We start from the raw sequence: 18,996 nt of genomic DNA on the forward strand, positions 1-18,996 counted from the left end.
CTTCGATTCAGTGAATTCAGTTAGTATACGCTGGGTACTGGGTCGGGTGGTTGCCCAGTGCGTCTCAGCTCCGGTGTATCGATCGCACGCCGCCGCTAAACAATATCTAGCTCCACAAGTGACTGAAAACATTCAAAACAAAACACTACACGGCTTATGAAGTTTAAAAAAACACAGTGAATTAATCTATGATCACTTAATTGAACGTTTTCGCGTGTTCCACACGCCCCTTCTACCAAGGTTGTTGTTGGGTTAGCCGGGAGAAAGTTAACATGAAGGATAAAAATCTGCGGTGAGTTTTTGGTATTAGAATATTAAGTACCTAAGTTTAAATGATTGATTAAGTAAGTATTTTATAAGAAAGTAAGAAGCTGTACGAACTTATATTATCTAACTTCACTTGGTATTATAAATACTAACTTAACTTAAACTTTTATAATCTAATAGTAAACCATGTAGATCTTAATCTATTTTTTTTGGTTCATAATATGTGTGCAACAAGGTACTAGTTATTAGGTAACTATCTTCATTCAATTAATTCTGGGTCCATTTACTTTTGTAACTTGGTATTTTTCTTTTAGAATAAAATAAGTTGATATCTGCTTGTAGGTCGTCGTTTACATGTTAAATTTTATAACTCTACTAGGCATAATAGTACATGGTGTAAATTACAGTAGGCGAAGAATTTTACCACATGATCTACCTACTGGTCAAACTGAATATCATCCCTGAAAAAAATACTACCGTAGTTAGGAACTTAATTATAGGTGTTTTTTACCATTTCCAACATTGAGGAAATTGTACCCGAAAAATTTAATTGCTGTTCAGTTTCATGAGTAGAATAAGTTCCTATTTGGTTTAATTGAAGTTATCGCGACCGGGACCATCACTTTTTAACCCATGGCGAAAAAGAGGGGTATTATAAGTTTAACGTGTCTTAGCCATAGTTCAAAAGTTACGCGGCTTTTACTATTGAATGTCGGGGGGCACGTTGGTTAGGTTATACACCATGCATGAACAATGAAGGTGTCATGTCATGTTGCTCGTTCAGCGATTAGTATGCAAATTTACACCAATATATTAATGATACATATACATAAGGAGAACGCCGGTTTCACAATATTAAGCAAGTGTTTATATTCCTATAAATAAGAGTTTAACACTAGGTACATACCTACCTACATCTTACCAATTAATTAGTTGATGGATCGTAAAAGTAAACGAAAAACAGCTGGAACAACATTTATAAAATTGGTACTTACGAAGGAATCTAGACCCACTGTAGTAAATCCTGGAATTCCCACAGGAATCCTTTTTAAGACGAAGCAGACAACTGCTAGTATTTGATTAATTGCATGCTGTGGCAAGGTATAGTCTACCATGCAGATATCTGACCCTTCCCTAATATAAATATTGTATTGTATAGGGGAAGACTCAGATATCTATGTGACTGTACTAGGTACAAACTACACTCACGGGCAGTGAAATAGTTTCACTCACAAAATGCCGACACTAAATGACCCCAATTTTATCAAACATTTAATTTAATAATTGTACAAAATATTACCGTATTTTGTTGGTAATATCCTGATGCTCTGTTAAATGTTCTTCAATGTTGCAGATGGCATCACTAAGCTAGCCTTTTTCGTTAATGAGTAATTTGGTGTTTTTCTCAGTGGAACCTTTTCATTGCCCGTGAGTGTATATGTTGCGCGCTGCACGTGAATTAAGTGCATCCAAACTTCACGGTCAGTTCAGATAATCGCAGCACAGATTGAAATGTGTTTGTGTAATAGCGCATATAATAGGCACTCGATATGTAGAATAGGTAGGTACGGTATTACGTTGAAATAGTTATACAGGGTGTTACAAAAGGACTTTGCCGACACTAACATTACAGTAACCATATGTTGCTTTCTGACGAACAGCAAAATTCTGTGGTAAGGTATTATTAGAAGAAATTATTAACCGATGATGACTGGATGAGGAAGATGGGACAAAATTTTGTGGCGCTCCTCAGGAGAGGCCTATGTCCAGCACGGCAATATACGATTACCGACGACGGGCTGATTATTTATGTCAATACTTGAATTAAGGTGAAATAAAAAAAATGCAAAATTATTTATACTAATATTACTTAAGTACAAACAAAGTTCAAAATCACATGTTGCGTCATTATTAACATGCTCAATCCCATCTTGCTACGTAATTGTGTATATCTGCCAATTTAATAACAAAAACATGCAACATCATGAAATATTTTTCATTAAAAACAATATCAATGACCTGTCATTTAGGTATGTAAGTAAAAACTTACCTCGAAATATTTAGCAGATAGATATTAATAAATGTAACATTATCAGCATCAGTTGATAGGTAATGTTGGTATCTAAGCGAATTACTAAATTAAACATATACATTTACGGGAATTCCCAAAACGTGACGCATCTGGGAAGAGGGGTACCTAATAGGAAATGGACACCAAAAAATAAATAAATAGCAATTTCTAAAGAACAAAAAGTTTTACACCCCTATGACCCTTCTTCCCAGCTACGTAACCTTTTGGAACAATCTGTATAAATATTTATAAAGATCTTGATAGGTTTGTGGACGCATCGCCACATAAATCAGTGAAGCAGTCACCAGCATAATGATCAAATAGCCATCTCATCGCCGCACGCGCACGGTGTCAAATAGTGTCAATAGGAGGCGAATGCATCACAGTAAAGTAATACCACTCAATGAAATGTTCCACTCACCATGCGGTAGGTATCCTTCTAGAACGTTCGAATCGCCACCTTGCCTCTCTGAATTAGATTTAGAGACTCTACATAATGGGATAATAAGAAAAAAAAGATTGCATAGTAGCAAACCAACAAGAATCTACATCACAACAGAACAGGTTCACCGCAGCTTCATTATTAAACAAAGGTGGTCTGACTCCATGCCTAATCATCACACTGTGTCTTTTCAAAATTAGTTTTATTTAAAGTCAGACCTCCTGTTTGGGCGAGAAAAAGAATCGTTTGAGCTTTCAACAATTTGCTAGGTCCTAGGACCTTGTAAAAAGCACAGTGGTGAAAATGTATAAATAAGAATAAATGGATTCGAGGCATTAGCCCCGTAGGCGACAAAGACCAAAAACCAAAGAAGTTAGGTACAGTACAGTATACCTTACATAGATATCTTATAATCTTACATTGTATCTACACTACAGATTAATTAACTTCTAGTCATCCTATCCAAGATAACATTGACCTTGCCTATCTGTACTCCCCACGTGCTAGGTAGGTACCTAAGTAGGTAGGCAAGCTACTCATCAGCACGACACTAACTTCGATGGTCGCAGAGCAGTGCCAAAGGTCACTAGAGATAAGGGTATTTTATTCCGGACTGCACATAAGCTGACGTCCCTTTAGGTCTTGACGTCTCTATTTTATCCCTAAAGAAAACAAAGAATTATATAAAACAAATCAAAGGTTAAAAATACATAGTGGTGATGGTGCTTATAATATTTGGTTTTGTGCTGTCGTTTCGTAGGAGATTGCGGATTCTAAGAGTACAGGAGTAAGTACATGTGCCTTAGCTTATATTGTATTCTAGTAATTTAATTAAGTTCTTCTAAGGCGACTGAATGGCGTAGTGGTTAGTGAACCTGACTACTGAGCCGATGGTCTCGGGTTCGATTCCTGGCTGGGGCAGATATTTGTTTAAACACAGATATTTGTTCTCGGGTCTTGGATGTGCCCGTAAAATGGCAATAGGCCCGCCCCCTATTACATTGGGACTAACAAACACTCTGGCGAAAAGTGGGTGCAGCAATGCACCTCTGCCTACCCCGCAAGGGAGCACATTAGTACAAGGCGTGAGTGCGTGTTTGTTGTTTACTTCTACGTCTACCATTGTTAAGTACTATGTAACCTCTGCTTTAAGCGGACAACTCTTGTAGCCACATCTTAGGTTAAGGAAGTGCGGCTGTTCAACTTAATTTCAAAATCAGATTATTACTTATCATTAATTATCCACGTAGAAAGATTTAGTTTTGGGTTTGCCGTTGTTAATAAATCATTGATAAGAGGTAAATGCACCGCGAAATATGCCGTTATCAATGTCACCGAATTGATTTTTGTTTGTGTTTATAATTAGAGTTGGCACAAAACATTATACTCTCACTGTTCTATCAGTCTAGTCTCATCATGGCAACAAACAGTCTGGGGCAACCTATGAGAGGGGTAACATTTCTTTGACCTACACTGTACCTATGCGTAGGTATAAGATTAATAATTATAATGAAAAAAAATACTGGCTCTTAAACTAGTAACCTAGTAGATACGTACATAGCTAATCAAAGTCCAATGTGTTGGACTTTGAGTTACCTATACCATTATACCTACTTATTATCACTTTTGGGAATTTTATGCGTTCTTGGAAAGAGCTGATAGGTACTGCCGATAGTCAAACAGAATACGAAATCTTATGACCTAAGTACAAGAAGATTCTTAAATACAGTGGCCTGCACACAAAACTAGGTGACAGAAAATGTTTTTATATACATAATACTTACTTGCTCTATTTTAACTATACTTAAATAGCTTTACTTATAACTTTAACTTAGTTTTTCGAGACTTACATAGGTATTCAAATGTATACCTAATCATTAATACGATCCAACGTTTAGTTTCGCAACGTCCTGTCCTCGGCATTCGATCTGTATGCAGATATTTGCCAACCGCCGACGATCGAGCGTAGTCAATAATGCGTCTTGAATAGTCTTGATATAGCGCACTTATTTGCAAGTCAAAAAACTGACTTTCAACCTTTGCCACGACTCGTAGCGGCGGTTACAGGCGATTAGAAAAATTCAAAATGCTTACAATATCATGTTTGCAATATTTTATAAGAAAATGAGCTACGAATGCCGCCAATATTGCCTTTGAATTGCGGCCCCAAAATGGAAGGCGCTCCCGCCCGTCCATACGTGGCGCCAAAGCGTTGAAATCGGGCGTATCGCTGGTCTTAGCTGGAGCGAGGACAATGGTAGGTAGGTACAGCCGAAGACAGGCGGAAGTTGCGAACGTTAGTAGAGACCCTCTGCACCTTTGGGGTGCCATAGGATTGACGCACGACCCATCACATCCCCACTGCTGGGGCCCGGTTCTCATTTCAATATAGGAAGGGTTTTAGGCAATTCGTTTTATGAGTGCTCAATACCTAGTTATATTTGAGTGGACAAGAACAATAGTCATAGAGATGATATCCGCTAACTATTGAATGTAAACTATCCCATACGTATTCAGTATTTTTTGTGAAAGGTATTTTATTGATAAGACGATAAGTAGGTACGTAAGTGACATTATTAGTCATAATTATATATCTTCCTTTGTAATGAATTTAAATAGGTCAACGGTTTTATAAATTATCTGGGATCGAAATACATAAGAAAACCCAGAGTAAATACCTAGTTTCAGTAAAATTAATACTAAATTGGTAAAATATGTTATAATTTTAAATCTCTATCTATTAGTCACCACATATTATAGTTTTTACTTATGTACATTAAAATACGAAACAGGTTCCTTATTAAATATGTAAATATACACTGTTGTTACGTCGTAGAGTAAAAAAAACTAAGATTATATTTATAAAGAACCGGTACATCACTTTCCTATTTATTTTAAACATATTAAGTAGGCGTTTTAATTAGTCACAAATCTAAGCCACAGACAAAATAGTTTTTGAATAACTTTGTTGTGTTGATGCTGTACTATAACTCTGACGTCGATAGTAAGTAGGCACCTACTCAAAAAACCAAAGTCCCGTTGATCCCACAAGCAGATGGATTACTCAAGCTTGACAAAAAACGAACTAATCTGTCATACAATCTGTCATACAATCGGTACCTTTAATACAACGAGATAGAGTCGTATTTAGCTCCTCGTTTTTAAAAGGCTTAACAAAACAACCCAACATTTTCAAACAAAAGAAATCAACGCGGAGCCTTAAAAAAGTGTAAGTTTTACATATTTTTCACATTATTTAATTCAATAATTTTGTTGCCTTTAATTGGACCCTTCATAATCTCAGATTATCTGCATGCGGTAAAAACTCACGTGTTCAACAGATGTTTATCGCCCACGTTACAATATATGATGTGGTCAGCGATAAGGGTCCGTTTATCACACGTAGGTACATATTTTAATCATTATTTTATCTTTTTTGTAATCTCTAATCTTCGTTATTCGAGTATGAAGACATGTTTCGTCGAAATCCAAAACATTAGATAATAATTGTAAATTGATAGTACATAACTCTACAGTCTCTACATAAGTGGTCAGGTACACTCATACCTTGAATCTAAAATAAAATATGTACAGTGTGCTTGTGTGCTGCAAAGAAATCTGACCCCCTCTCTGTAGCAAAGGAGTCAGGTTTCTGTGCAGGCCACAGTGCACTGTATATTGTATAATGAAAGATGGTACGTTCGATGGCAGGAAATTCACTCTAGCTTTACCAAACTCGAAGTATCGGAGCGTTAAATTCGTTTTTTTTACCGAATGCAACCAGACCATTCTGCCTCGCATAATGGGGAGGAAAACGCAAAGCTAATTCCAGATGTCGCCACTGTCTAGGCCAGCTTCCCCAGTTCTAATTGGTTGGTTCAGTCCCCATTTTTCTCCCGAATAAATTGGTCAGAACCTGAAAGGCCTTCTCGATAGTGCTGCCAAAGTTTCACCAGTTTTCTTCCCCATTTAACAATCCACACACATCTCAAAAACTTCCCTCTCCCCTCCAGAGATGGCGCGCACGAAGCCATGCTGTCAGAAGGCAAGAAGCCTGTGGTCTCGGCGCAGCAGGCCAAGAGCGACGAGTACGAAGCCCTGCAGTCCTTCCTGCGCAGCATCAGCTCCACGGCCACCCTGCCACCGTATGTCAAGGGGGAGACGTATTCTTCGAAGCGGGGCGTGTTTAACCAGGTATAACCTTCTAGATAGTGTAAAAAGTAAAACTAAATCAGCTTAAGTCACTCAGTTTCGCCGTAGTACCTACACCTCTACCACTTTCTCTACATCCTACTAATATTATAAAGGCGAAAGTTTGTGAGTATGTGTGTGTGTATGTGTGTGTGTATGTTTGTTACTTCTTCACATCAAAATGGCTGAAAAGATTTGGAAGATTTTGTAATAATTAGATTTTTGATTTGATATTTTGTAATAACTAAACTACGCTAGGTAGGTACCACATCCTTGTTTTCTTGGTACGGCGTATTTCAGTTCAAGATGTATGTATATTAGTGACTTTTCGTAACTAGGTTAACCTTTGTGGGTATCTCTACCTACCTACTCCACTTACTCGTGGGTGTAAAATATGACTTTATCAATAATCCAACAGCTGTTATATTTGGAAATGCGCTCTCCAATGCAGCCAATAAAGATGTTCGATTACGTTTTTATTATATGCAATAAAATGGCAAATACGTTGGCCTTCTTCCCAACAGAAGAGAATAAAAAATATATTAGCAGAGGTTACCTTCAACTCAACTACACGAGGAAAACGTCATCAAAGAATACACGAACTGGCGACATGAGGTGACAAAGTCACATACATGTCATTAAAACCGGAATGTTCTATCTAAATATTCGTGGCTGCCAGTTTGCCAAAAAAACGCTGACCTAGGTGCCTACCTCAATTATTTCACAACATTTTTTCCTAAACGATGATAGACGCGACGATTCGGTGCGTACGTTATTATATATATATATATATATATATATATATATATATATATATATATATATATATAATAACGTACGCACCGAATCGTATATATATATATATATATTTATATCACCCTCAAGTTGTATAGGGTGTGTAGATGTGTATACGTACATGTATATGTATAGCTATGTACCTACTCGTATGTGTAGGTAAAGTAGGTGTTTTAGTGCCCATTAGTAGTTTAGCTTCGCGGTTTACGGTTAAGCTAACTAGCAAACCGCAAAACAACATTAAATTATACCTAAAGTACATCAAATAATATATTTATTTATTTATTTATTTAATCCTTTATTGCACAAATATATAAATAAGTGTACAAAGGGTGGACTTAATGCTAAAAGCATTTTCTACCAGTCAACCCACAGGAAGTAATATACCATAGGCTCATAAACTGTACAATATAGGTATAGTGAGTATACACCTACATAGTCAGAATAATTTAGATCATATGCTCATCGATGATGGATCGTGGATCCGATTAAACATTAACAACGGAACTATTTATAACAACAATCAATAAAATCTGTTGTTTTCATATCTTCACATAGCGTATCTCCCACATTTTAAGCCTACCTACCTCTTCCACCTAAAGATTGTCTAAATAATAAATCACATTGAAGAGAGGATGCTGTTTCTCCAAACATTTATGACAATCCGTTTGATGCGATACGTATGATACCGATAGGTGGACTCTTAAACCTTAAGTTTAACTAGTTCCTTATTTTTCCTGTAGAAAATGATCCTTATTTCTAGAGGTCTCAGCGATAGTGCCTCGCAGGTACTATAGCCATTTTTTTCCCGCGTTGAAAACATTTATGTCGATTCTGAAGGCAGAAAATCTAATTTTACAGCGCAGAAAATCTAATTTAAAATCTAATTTTTCACTTTGCCAGCGAAAAATTTGATTTACGGAAACACATCATCATCATCATCATATACCTAATCGAATTTTAAACAAAGAATTTAAGGTTTTGACAGCTCTCAAATTTGAAGTTCTGCCTTCAGAATCGACATCATTATCCAACTATAATTTATATATTTTTTTATTACACCCTGATTCACTTGTAATGTAGCTTACTATACCACTATTTCAACATCCTGTGACTGAACTCACATGTCACCCGCAGTGTCTCATCACGTGCGCCGTGCTGATCCTGGCGGCGGGCGCGGGGCACCCCATCGGCTTCTCGGCGGTGGCGCTACCCCAGCTGCGCACGGAGAACACCTCGCTGCACATAGACGATGAGATGGGCTCGTGGATTGGTGAGTTTAGCTCATGACTATAGGCTGGTTTTAACAGCATGCGGATTTGATCACGCAAGCGGCATTGCCTCGCGTGACGCGTGGAATATGCAAGCGAAACGCGGAAAAATGGCATGCAATCCCGGGAGCAAGATGAAATCCGCATGCTGTTAATAACAGCATTAGGGCTAAAGAAAGATAGGAGATTATTGGTTTCTTTAGGTAACCCTAAATGAATGACTTTATTACCATGTCATAAGTATGAGTTTTTCCGGCAAGAGCGATTTTTATGCATTAAAAAGGGATGGGAATGGGGAAGCCCAGAGAAATGTTGTGGCGCTGAGGTACTTATAAGTACGGACTGATGATAATGATGATGATGACGCAGTGTTTTGTGAGTAAAAAGTCGATCTTGGGTCCGACCAGGTCCTGTAGCACGGGGCTCTAATAAGACGTGACAAAAGTTCTTCGTTGCGCTCACTCTTGAGGCTGCGCGATATGGTTGACAGCGATGCAAAACTTTTGTCATGTCTTAAATGCGCCCCGTACTAGCCCTTCAGGTTGGGAACTCCTGTACTACACCATGTTGACTAATCAAAATGTATACCATAATCCCGTGATTCATATCTTAATCTTAGGTTAAGCTACCGTAATTTCATATCAGTTTCATTCATATCCGTCATATCATCATCATCGTTATAAAGCAAAATTTAATTAATGCATCCACCATACTTGCATCAATAAAAGCTTATGGAAATTTTAGTAATCAGTAGTCTTTACGTTGTTACATTTCAAATATTTGTAAATACTTTTCAGTTAAGTAGTTATCAGTATAATAACTAACTACTTTTTTGTGAATTCCCAAAATTATTCTACTCGTACTACCTAACTAACCACGATATTAAATACCTACAGTTATCGAATATATTTTTTATGGTCAATATCACATTTCACATTCTAGGTACAATTCCACATGCTTGTGGCGAGCGACGAGTGTAATACCTGCAGCAATGAAAATGAATGGCCAATAATAATAATTTGTGCAAACAATGCACATACATGTGACCACAATACGGTCAATTGGCATGTTTCTGCACGCGTGTCGCTTGCACGATGTCGTGGGCTATTCATAGCTGTTAGCTGCCGACTATTGCGTGTCTGGTGGTATCCACTCTTCACTTTCAGTGATAATGATAACGAAATCTCCTACTTTGTAATGTGGCTTCCTATAATCGTCGTAATGATGACTGTTATGACTGCACAAGTTTTTAAATTAACTAATCTGTCTGAATTTGAGAAAATATTTTTATTTCTTATCAAAATGAACACACTTAGGTACCTACCGTCTCGATATGCAATTTTACAAACTAACTACCTAAATACTTATAAATATGTAGAGAAGCCATAGTCTGCCGAACATAAAAGCTATGGCCAATCCAGTCATTCAATGTTGATTGTCTAGTTTCGTTCTCATAGTGGACTGTTGACAAATATCGATAGAGTAAATTCATCAATCAAACCCACATAGTCTCAATGGGACATCAATGACTTTCATATCATGATATAATATTTACTCTCAACACACACACGTAACACATAAACTAACACCATTAAATTAATCACACGAAATTTAGCAAATATTCCTAAGTAGTGAATGAAAAGCGATTAGTGATAGTGGTTTTCCTATGATATAATAAATATGTGGGGACATCTCACACACGGCCATCCGACCCCAAGCTAGGCAGAACCTGTGTTATGGGTGTCGGACAGCTGATATATCTACACAAATACATAGATAGATACTAAATATAAATATCAACACCCAAGACCCGAGTACAAATATCTGTCTTTAAACAAATATCTGCCCCAGCCGGGAATCGAACCCGGGACCTTCGGCATAGCAGTCAGGGCCACTAACCACTACGCCATTCGGTCGTCTATGGGTAAGGCAATTAGGTAATTCTTTCGCTAGTGGAAACTACGTTCTTACGATGACAGTCTTGTCAGAAGCTGACACGACACGTGACAAGTCCCCAGTGCCTGGGGTCAAGGCTGACTAATGGCACCTAATGGACTGGCAGATTATAATTACAACCATTAATGGTCTACAGTTAGGTACCCAAGCCACGGTTCCACCATGGAAAAACTGTGTAATTTATCATAAGTATGTTTAAAGTTTTATTGCACAGACATGGTACTGGTACGCGGTTGCTGGGTAATAATTGGTACTGGTAGTTAGTAGCCAATTGTCAACCACACGACTTGAACCGAGTGTTAGAAAAAAAAAAAAACACGCACTCACGCCTTGTACTACTGTACTCCCTTGCGGGGTTGGCAGAAGTGCATTGCTGCACCCACTTTTCGCCAGAGTGTATGTTAGTCCCAATGTAATAGAGGGCGGGCATATTACCATTGTACGGGCACATCCAAGACCCGAGAACAAATTTAATATCTGTGTTTAAAAAAATATCTGCCCCAGCCGGGAATCGAACCCGGGACCATCGGCTCAGTAGTCAGGGTCACTAACCACTACGCCATTCGGTCGTCGAGTGTTAGAATTAATTGCATAATGGTCACTATTCATATTGAAAGGCTAGTTTTGATGGTTATGGACAATCTAAAGACTCCATTCCAAGGAACATTACTTAGGTGTTCTACTCACTGACGACCATATTTGCTGTTCCGTCATTTGAATAAAAAAAAAGAATGGATTCTAAAACAGTGCATTAAATTCGTAATCGACCTTTCTCGTCTGGCATTTTAAGTGACTTGCAAGACCACAGGAAGATATCTCTAGAAGGTATTACGTTCCTTGATCTCTGCTAGCTGTCTCAATTAGATAAATTATTCAAAATTAAATAAAGCAAACATGCCCGAAGGCCATTATTCGGCTGTCTGCTACTAGTTTAAACAATAAGAATGCTCGTAATTCAGTTGCAATTTTTACTTCCTTGTATGAATATCTCGGTCATGGATAGGTGGTTATTAATGTTGAGGAAGTGCAAATTGACATAAAATATGCATAAATGTTAACACATACACATACTTACACCACCTTCAAGTTTAAGGTTAAACGGCTCAATTATTGACTGGACCGGATGACCTAGGTAGAAATATAGTATTGTTAGACTAGGTTAGTATTCAATAAGTTTCTTATAGAATCTAACAGAAGTTGAAAAATCCTTTATCACATTAATTTAGACTAGTTAATGGACGCATAACTTTTGAGCGACAAATCAAATGTTGATAAAACGAGGCATATTTCTAGTTGCCTTCCAACAGTGGTTCTACAAAAAAAACTCACCCAAACTCAACAGTATCGCCAATACCAAACCCCTAAACCCTCAATTCCTTCCACAGCCAGCATCCACTCGGCGGCCACTCCACTCGGCTCCATGCTCTCCGGCCCCATCATGGAAGCCATAGGCCGCAAGCGCACGCTCCAGGCGTCCACGCTGCCGCTGGTGCTGGGCTGGGTGCTCATAGGCACGGCCGCGCGGCACGCGCTGATCCTGCTGGGCAGGGTGGTCTGCGGCTTCGCGGTCGGGATTATGGCGGCGCCTTCGCAGGTTAGTAAGTTATAGCGTATCGGTATATTGACAGATGGCTTACTACACCACTAAAACTCACAAACACATCCTTAAAGGTGTCTTTATTTAAAACTTCGCCTTAAATTAATTTCCCGTGGGATTTCGGTTTGTGTATTTTAAGCTTCGCCTTAAATTAGTTTCCCGTGGGATTTCGGTTTGTGTATTTTACACTTCACCTTACATTAGTCTCCCGTGGGAATGCCGGCATACAAAGTCACCTATGTATGTAAGTAAGAGGATGTGGCCTTCTTACATTAGTATCAAAATACATCTATACCTACTGGCCTAATGATGGAGGCGATCGGTCGCAAGCGCACGCTCCAGGCGTCCACGCTGCCGCTGGTGCTGGGCTGGGTGCTCATAGGCACGGCCGCGCGGCACGCGCTGATCCTGCTGGGCAGGGTGGTCTGCGGCTTTGCTGTCGGGATTATGGCGGCGCCTTCGCAGGTTAGTTAGTTATACCTTGTCGATATATTCACAGATGGCTATCTACACCAATGAAACTCACAATCAAAGAACGCGATAACACAGCACACAGCAGATAACACAACTTAAAGGTTTCTTTATTTGAAACTTCGCCTTAAATTAGTTTCCCGTCGGATTTCGTTTTTTCTATTTTACGCTTCGCCTTAAATCAGTTACCCGATGGAAAGCCGGTATAAAAAGTCACCTATGTCGGTGTATAGAGCCATATAGGTTTCTGTATTTTACGCTTCGCCTTAAATTAGTTTCCCGTGGGAATTTCGGTGTAAAAACCCACCTATGTAAGTATGTCGATTGTGTCAGCTTCCTACAACGATATTTTATCAAAATCCTGGCTCCATCATGGAAGCCATCGGTCGCAAGCGCACCCTCCAGGCGTCCACGCTGCCGCTGGTGCTGGGCTGGGTGCTCATAGGCACGGCCGCGCGGCACGCGCTGATCCTGCTGGGCAGGGTGGTCTGCGGCTTCGCGGTCGGGATTATGGCTGCTCCTTCGCAGGTTAGTGTTTTTTTACCTTTAGACTAGTAACTCCCAGTTTCAATTAGGTAGTTACTATACCTACCGATCAGTGCTGGTAGTGTCAAAATAGTTTGAAAGTAAGTACCAGTCATCGGTAGGTAGAGTTATCGGCAGTAAAACTAACAACCCGAGACCGCGATAACACAACCATATAACTACTTAGGTTTCTCAATTTTTCCCGTATGAATGCCGGTATATAAAGTCGACTATGTAAGTATAAGTAAGTAATAGTAGGTATGTAGAAAGTTTAAGCTTCCTACATACCGAATTTTATCAAAATCGCCGTGATAGAGAAACAAATATTCATCTATAATTGGGTAGGTAGAAACTTTCGCGTTTATTGCGATTTGTTTCAGTCGGGATTTGAACCTTGCAAACCAGTGGTGATCAATCATAAAACATGTACAAAACATAGTAGGTAAAACTTACCTATAATTTCATTGCATCATGTTCTATTTTAAGTGACTTTTTGCCTAGTTAGATACGTAAGAACATTAATGCAAGTTGTACAATTTAAAGAGGCAAATACACATCCGGTTAGATCTATTCAGCAATGTAGTCATTAATGTTATATTGTAACCATATGGGACTTTTTATGCGTTGGTAGGTATAAAAACAGGCGAAATGAGAATATGCCACCTTAAGGCCGCCACCTTTAATAATTGCAGAAAACTTCCCATTCCTACACATAATATTATTATAAATGCGACAAAGAAATCCAAAGTGGAATGCTGTATTAGCACACTAGTGTAAACAAGCTGGGTCATCATACAACTCATACATTCATACAAACTCTTTGTCACCGTGCGGATGGCAACAACATTAATTATTCGCATGACAACAATTCCACTCAAGAAATTAGGATCAAATATCGGCTTCCGATGCAGTTTTCGCTGCTACTCAAAAAGTAACCATATCATAAGCTAATACGACCTAAACTTGTGTCGTATTGTGGTATATTTCCACTTATACCGCAAAAGTTTTCAGAAGTGTACTTTGTGCATCAATCAATGATGAACAAGAAACGTTGAAAGTCAATTGGGTGAATTTCCCGCGGCCAAAAATTGCGTGGCATCAATGAAATCGATACTAAAAAACCAAGTTATAATTTTCTAATATTTTTTTCCGGTTAAGTAAAATAGTTATCTATGTGTAGCACTAAATATTGTATTAATAGGATTAATGGATATTTTTAAATAAAATATTAAACCTCCAAATCTTTCATTGCCGTGTCTGTCCCCACGTAACCACGTTTTGTATTATTCTTCATTGATGAAAAAATATTGAGTATTGATAGTTAAACTTAGTTTCATTTGATACATTAATAGTTAAAGTATTGTCACGGAATACATTTATTGAAATATATAAAGAATATAACGAACGGTAAGTGAAAATTCATGTGTCCCAGAACTTATGTTCATCGCCGTGTTCTAAACATGATCAAGGATATTGTTTTACCTATGAACTTGGGTGCCCCTCTGAGTGCGCTAATCGTTTCTTACAAGTGTCGCCTAACTGCTAGACGTGGCAGGAGGTTCATCGGTGCCCGCGTTTTTGCGCAATAGTGAAAATCAGTAAAATTTTTGGGGACTGGACAATTTTTCTTTCATTGCCGTGGATAGATATAACTTCTATAAAATTAAGTTTGTCTTCTAGAATAACCATTCAAAAGAAAGCTTTTTGAAAATATTTACCTTATAAAGTGTTTATTTCTTCGAATAGTTAATACTTTTTTAGTTATTTATATTTAATGCCTTGGTTTTCATCGCCATGCTTTCATTTCCGTGGCTTCCGTGGCCAATATTTGCTATGGCAATGAAAAAAAAGCCACGGCAATGAAAAAAAATTCATTGCCATGTCTTGTTAAATAATTTGTATTCATTGCCGTGGTTAGGTTATTCATTTCCGTGGCCAGGTTATTCATTTCCGTGACTTATGTTTTCATCGCCGTGGTATGTATGATAAGGCAAAGTAACATATCTTTACCATCTTTTAATTTAACTGTAATACAGGTAATACCGATCACTGACATTACATACAGGACTAGTAAAATTACCTCTTTTTGCAGTGCGTTAAAACGGGTGCGTATCGCGATGTATAAAAACGAAATATATAATATTACATTAATAATAACAATCACAACATAATTATAATGAACGTTCTGTATAAATAAGATCGGTGGTAGCTCAGTCGGGTAAGCGCCCGCTTCCCACGCCAATGATGCGGCTGCGAATTCCGGCACTGACATGTACCAATGTGTTCTTTTGAATTTAAATACAATGTATACCATCACTCTTACGGCGAAGGAAAACATCGTGAAGAATCCTGCATATCTACCTATAGATTTAGCAGAACAAATGAACCCACCAACCCGCTGTTGACCAGCGTGGTGGGAAATAGTCCAAGCTTAGAAAGGCAGCTTATACCTTGGGGATATGCACATTGCACAAAGGTCCCATTCGAGAGAGCCAGGTGCAGGTACTTACACCTCCCAAAGATAGTAGAATAGAATATAATAGAACAAAATGTCTCTGCAGGAACTCAGCTGGATGCTAAGTGGCCTTAATGCTGCTTGCACCGTGTAGTCCTCCGTATGAACTTGGGCAAGACAAAAGTCATGTATAATGTTCACATAAAACCGGAGCCGGTGATCGTTCGTGAGACAACTATCGAAGTTGTGCAATAATATGACTACCTGAGGCAGACTATTCGGCTAGGCAGAAGCAACTTCAACAAGAAGGCTGAAAGGCGCATCCAACAGTCTTCAACCATTGCGCCCTGCCAGTTATGACATATGGTGCATATACGTGGACACTGATGTTGGGACTGGTCCACCGATTTAAAGTCACTCAGCGTCCTATGGAGAGAGCTATGCTTGGGGTTTCTCTAATGGATGGTATCAGAAAAGAGGTTATACGTCAGAGGACTAAGGTTACCAACATAGCTGTCCAAATATGCAAGCTTAGGCGGCTACCTGCCTAAGCTTGCATATTTGGACAGCTATGTTTATATTGTATTTGTGGTAGTGGCTGGATTCAGAAGACCGAGGACCGAGTGTTGTGGCGCTCCTTGGGAGAGGCCTATGTCCAGCATTGGATGATTATAGGCTGATGATGATTACATGTACAATTCATACCAATTAAAATATACTATGATTTAGCATAAAGTTCATAAAATATTCTATCATATCACATAATCTGTTAAATTACACAACACCATCAAAACCTCTAGCACCACAACCTAAAGATAGGTGCGATGACGAGAAAAGCGAGGAGGAGCGGTTAAGTGCACATGTTTAGGTTTTGGTGCAAGGAGTTTTGACTGCGTTATTATTATTGGCGCTATGTAGGGAGACGCTTAGCTGACCAACATTTGCACCTAACCGCACCTATCTTTATATTTTGGTGCTAGGTGTTTTGCCGGTGTTGTGTAATTCAGCACAGATTATGTCATATTATAGTATATTTTATGAATTTTACATAAAATTAACAGTATACGAATTGGATATTATACCTTATGAAAATATAGATGTTATAGGTAAGGTTTATCATATGTTGTGGACATTTTTAGTGTGAAATGAAACATTTTGTTTTATACGTCGCAATACGGACCCCACAATGCTACTTAGAGAATTTCATACTATATTCTTATTTTTTATACATACTGTCGTTCTTTCTTTCGTTCCAATATCTATCCAAATATTTCTGCCATACATACCTGTATAAGTTTGCGTTTCCAACACAGTATTTTTTAAAAATTGCAGTGGATTGATTCTTTCATTTCCATTGTATACAGTTCTTTCATTGCCGTGGAAGTTTGTTTCATTGCCGTGGGCCTTTGTTTCATTGCCGTGGACGCTTGTTTCATTGCCGTGAACGCATGTTTCATCGCCGTGGCACGAAATTTTTAATCATCCGTATCTCATTCAGTTTTTAACTTATCTGCTACCCATTTAGTAAGAACACTAACATTAACAAAAACTTTAATAAAAGCGTTTTTCTAATATAAAAAACCTTAAGATAAAAAAGTCCACGGAAATGAAGATTTTTTAGGGCTTGTTGAAATCCACCCAATTGGTTGTTTTATAGGCCGACTGAATAATGGGAATGTTTGTGTAAACTGAGTAGCAATAGCAATGCGATGTTTGTATAATTTAGCTGATCGTAGACCGAAGTCGCCAATCGACTCGCGTCATCACAGCAATGAAATTAATCAACTATGTATGTATGTGCATATAGGTACTTGTAGTTGGAATGTCAATATTTATGTAGGTACCCACACTCTCTCACCAAAATACATGTAAGGCTGCGTGCCCAGTAGGTAAACTGTTCACCGGCAACCAATTTTTGCCGCCTCTACTGACTTCTGATATTCAATTCGTTAGTTTAATCCCGTTATTACTATGATTTTGAACTTAATGATATTTCTATGTCTATCTGTCACCAACTTCAAATGTTTCATCAAATCTTTTTTAAAGTTCCGTACCTCAAAAGGAAAAAAAGGAACCCTTCGAAAGAATCACTTTGTTGTCCGTCTGTCTGTCTATTTGCCTGTCTGTCACCACCCTTTTTCCCAGAAACAGGTAAAAATATCAAGCTGACATTTCGCAAAGATATAGTTACAAGGTGGGCCAAAAATAATCACCCTATTGGAAGTTGCTCTCATTTAATAAAAATGGCCGCCAATTTCAAATTTGTTTTGATATTGGTGGACCAGACAAATGCAGAATACAAGTTGAGAAGCCATGGAGTGATATACTTCCCAAAAACGCCAAATAATTGTGTATATTCAGTTTTCGGGTTGCCTTTTTTTTTCGTTTTATCTGTCATTTTTCCCTGCAATATCGCCCGATTTAACCGTCTCAGACCGTTTTTGTGGATGTTTTTTGAAGTCCCGTGTTTATGTGAATAAGCCCGTGTCTCTGGAAGCCCTTAAGGTCAACACTCGACACGAGTGCGAGAATCTCTCGCCCGAAGTTCTCGCTGAATTGATGAGAAATGTCATAAAAGGAGCCCGTAGGCCCGTATTATCTTCTAGACTTTACCAATAAAATTTTAAAGGTTCAAATAAACCAAAGTTACCCACTAAAAAAACCGGCCAAGTGCGAGTCGGGCTCGCGCACAAAGGGTTCCGTAGCTTAAATCAACCTATCTCAAAAACTATAAGAGATACTTTGATCAAACCAAAAATCGTTGAAAGAGTTAATTAGCATGCATCACCTCTATTTTTTTTAGAATTTTATACCCCGTAGTTATAAAAATAGAGGGGGGGGGACATACTTTTTACGACTTTGAGAGCTGATATCTCAAAAACCGTTCACTTTAAGAAAAATGTTTTTTAGAAAACTTTATATCATTTTAAAAGACCTTTCCATTGATACCCCACA

At 38.3% G+C, this 18,996-nt stretch overlaps 1 protein-coding gene across 3 annotated transcripts in view; it reads left to right on the forward strand.

Annotated features, from left to right (window-relative positions):
• Positions 1-18,996, forward strand: part of LOC105397786 (facilitated trehalose transporter Tret1) — a 25,399-nt gene continuing 6,403 nt past the window's right edge. The window contains exons 1-5 of one of the 3 annotated variants that reach the window (XM_048622431.1): positions 1-292; positions 6,794-6,974; positions 8,904-9,039; positions 12,379-12,437; positions 12,906-13,055. In XM_048622431.1, coding sequence (XP_048478388.1) covers positions 273-292; positions 6,794-6,974; positions 8,904-9,039; positions 12,379-12,437; positions 12,906-13,055 — 546 coding nt within the window. In that variant the 5' untranslated portion in view covers positions 1-272. Of the gene's footprint in view, positions 293-6,793; positions 6,975-8,903; positions 9,040-12,378; positions 12,588-12,905; positions 13,056-13,466; positions 13,590-18,996 lie in introns of all 3 variants that reach the window. The other 2 variants (XM_048622430.1, XM_038114932.2) reach the window with 2 other exon arrangements.

This window comes from Plutella xylostella, chromosome 8 (assembly GCF_932276165.1).
Source record: "Plutella xylostella chromosome 8, ilPluXylo3.1, whole genome shotgun sequence".
NCBI classification, from domain to species: Eukaryota; Metazoa; Arthropoda; class Insecta; order Lepidoptera; family Plutellidae; genus Plutella; species Plutella xylostella.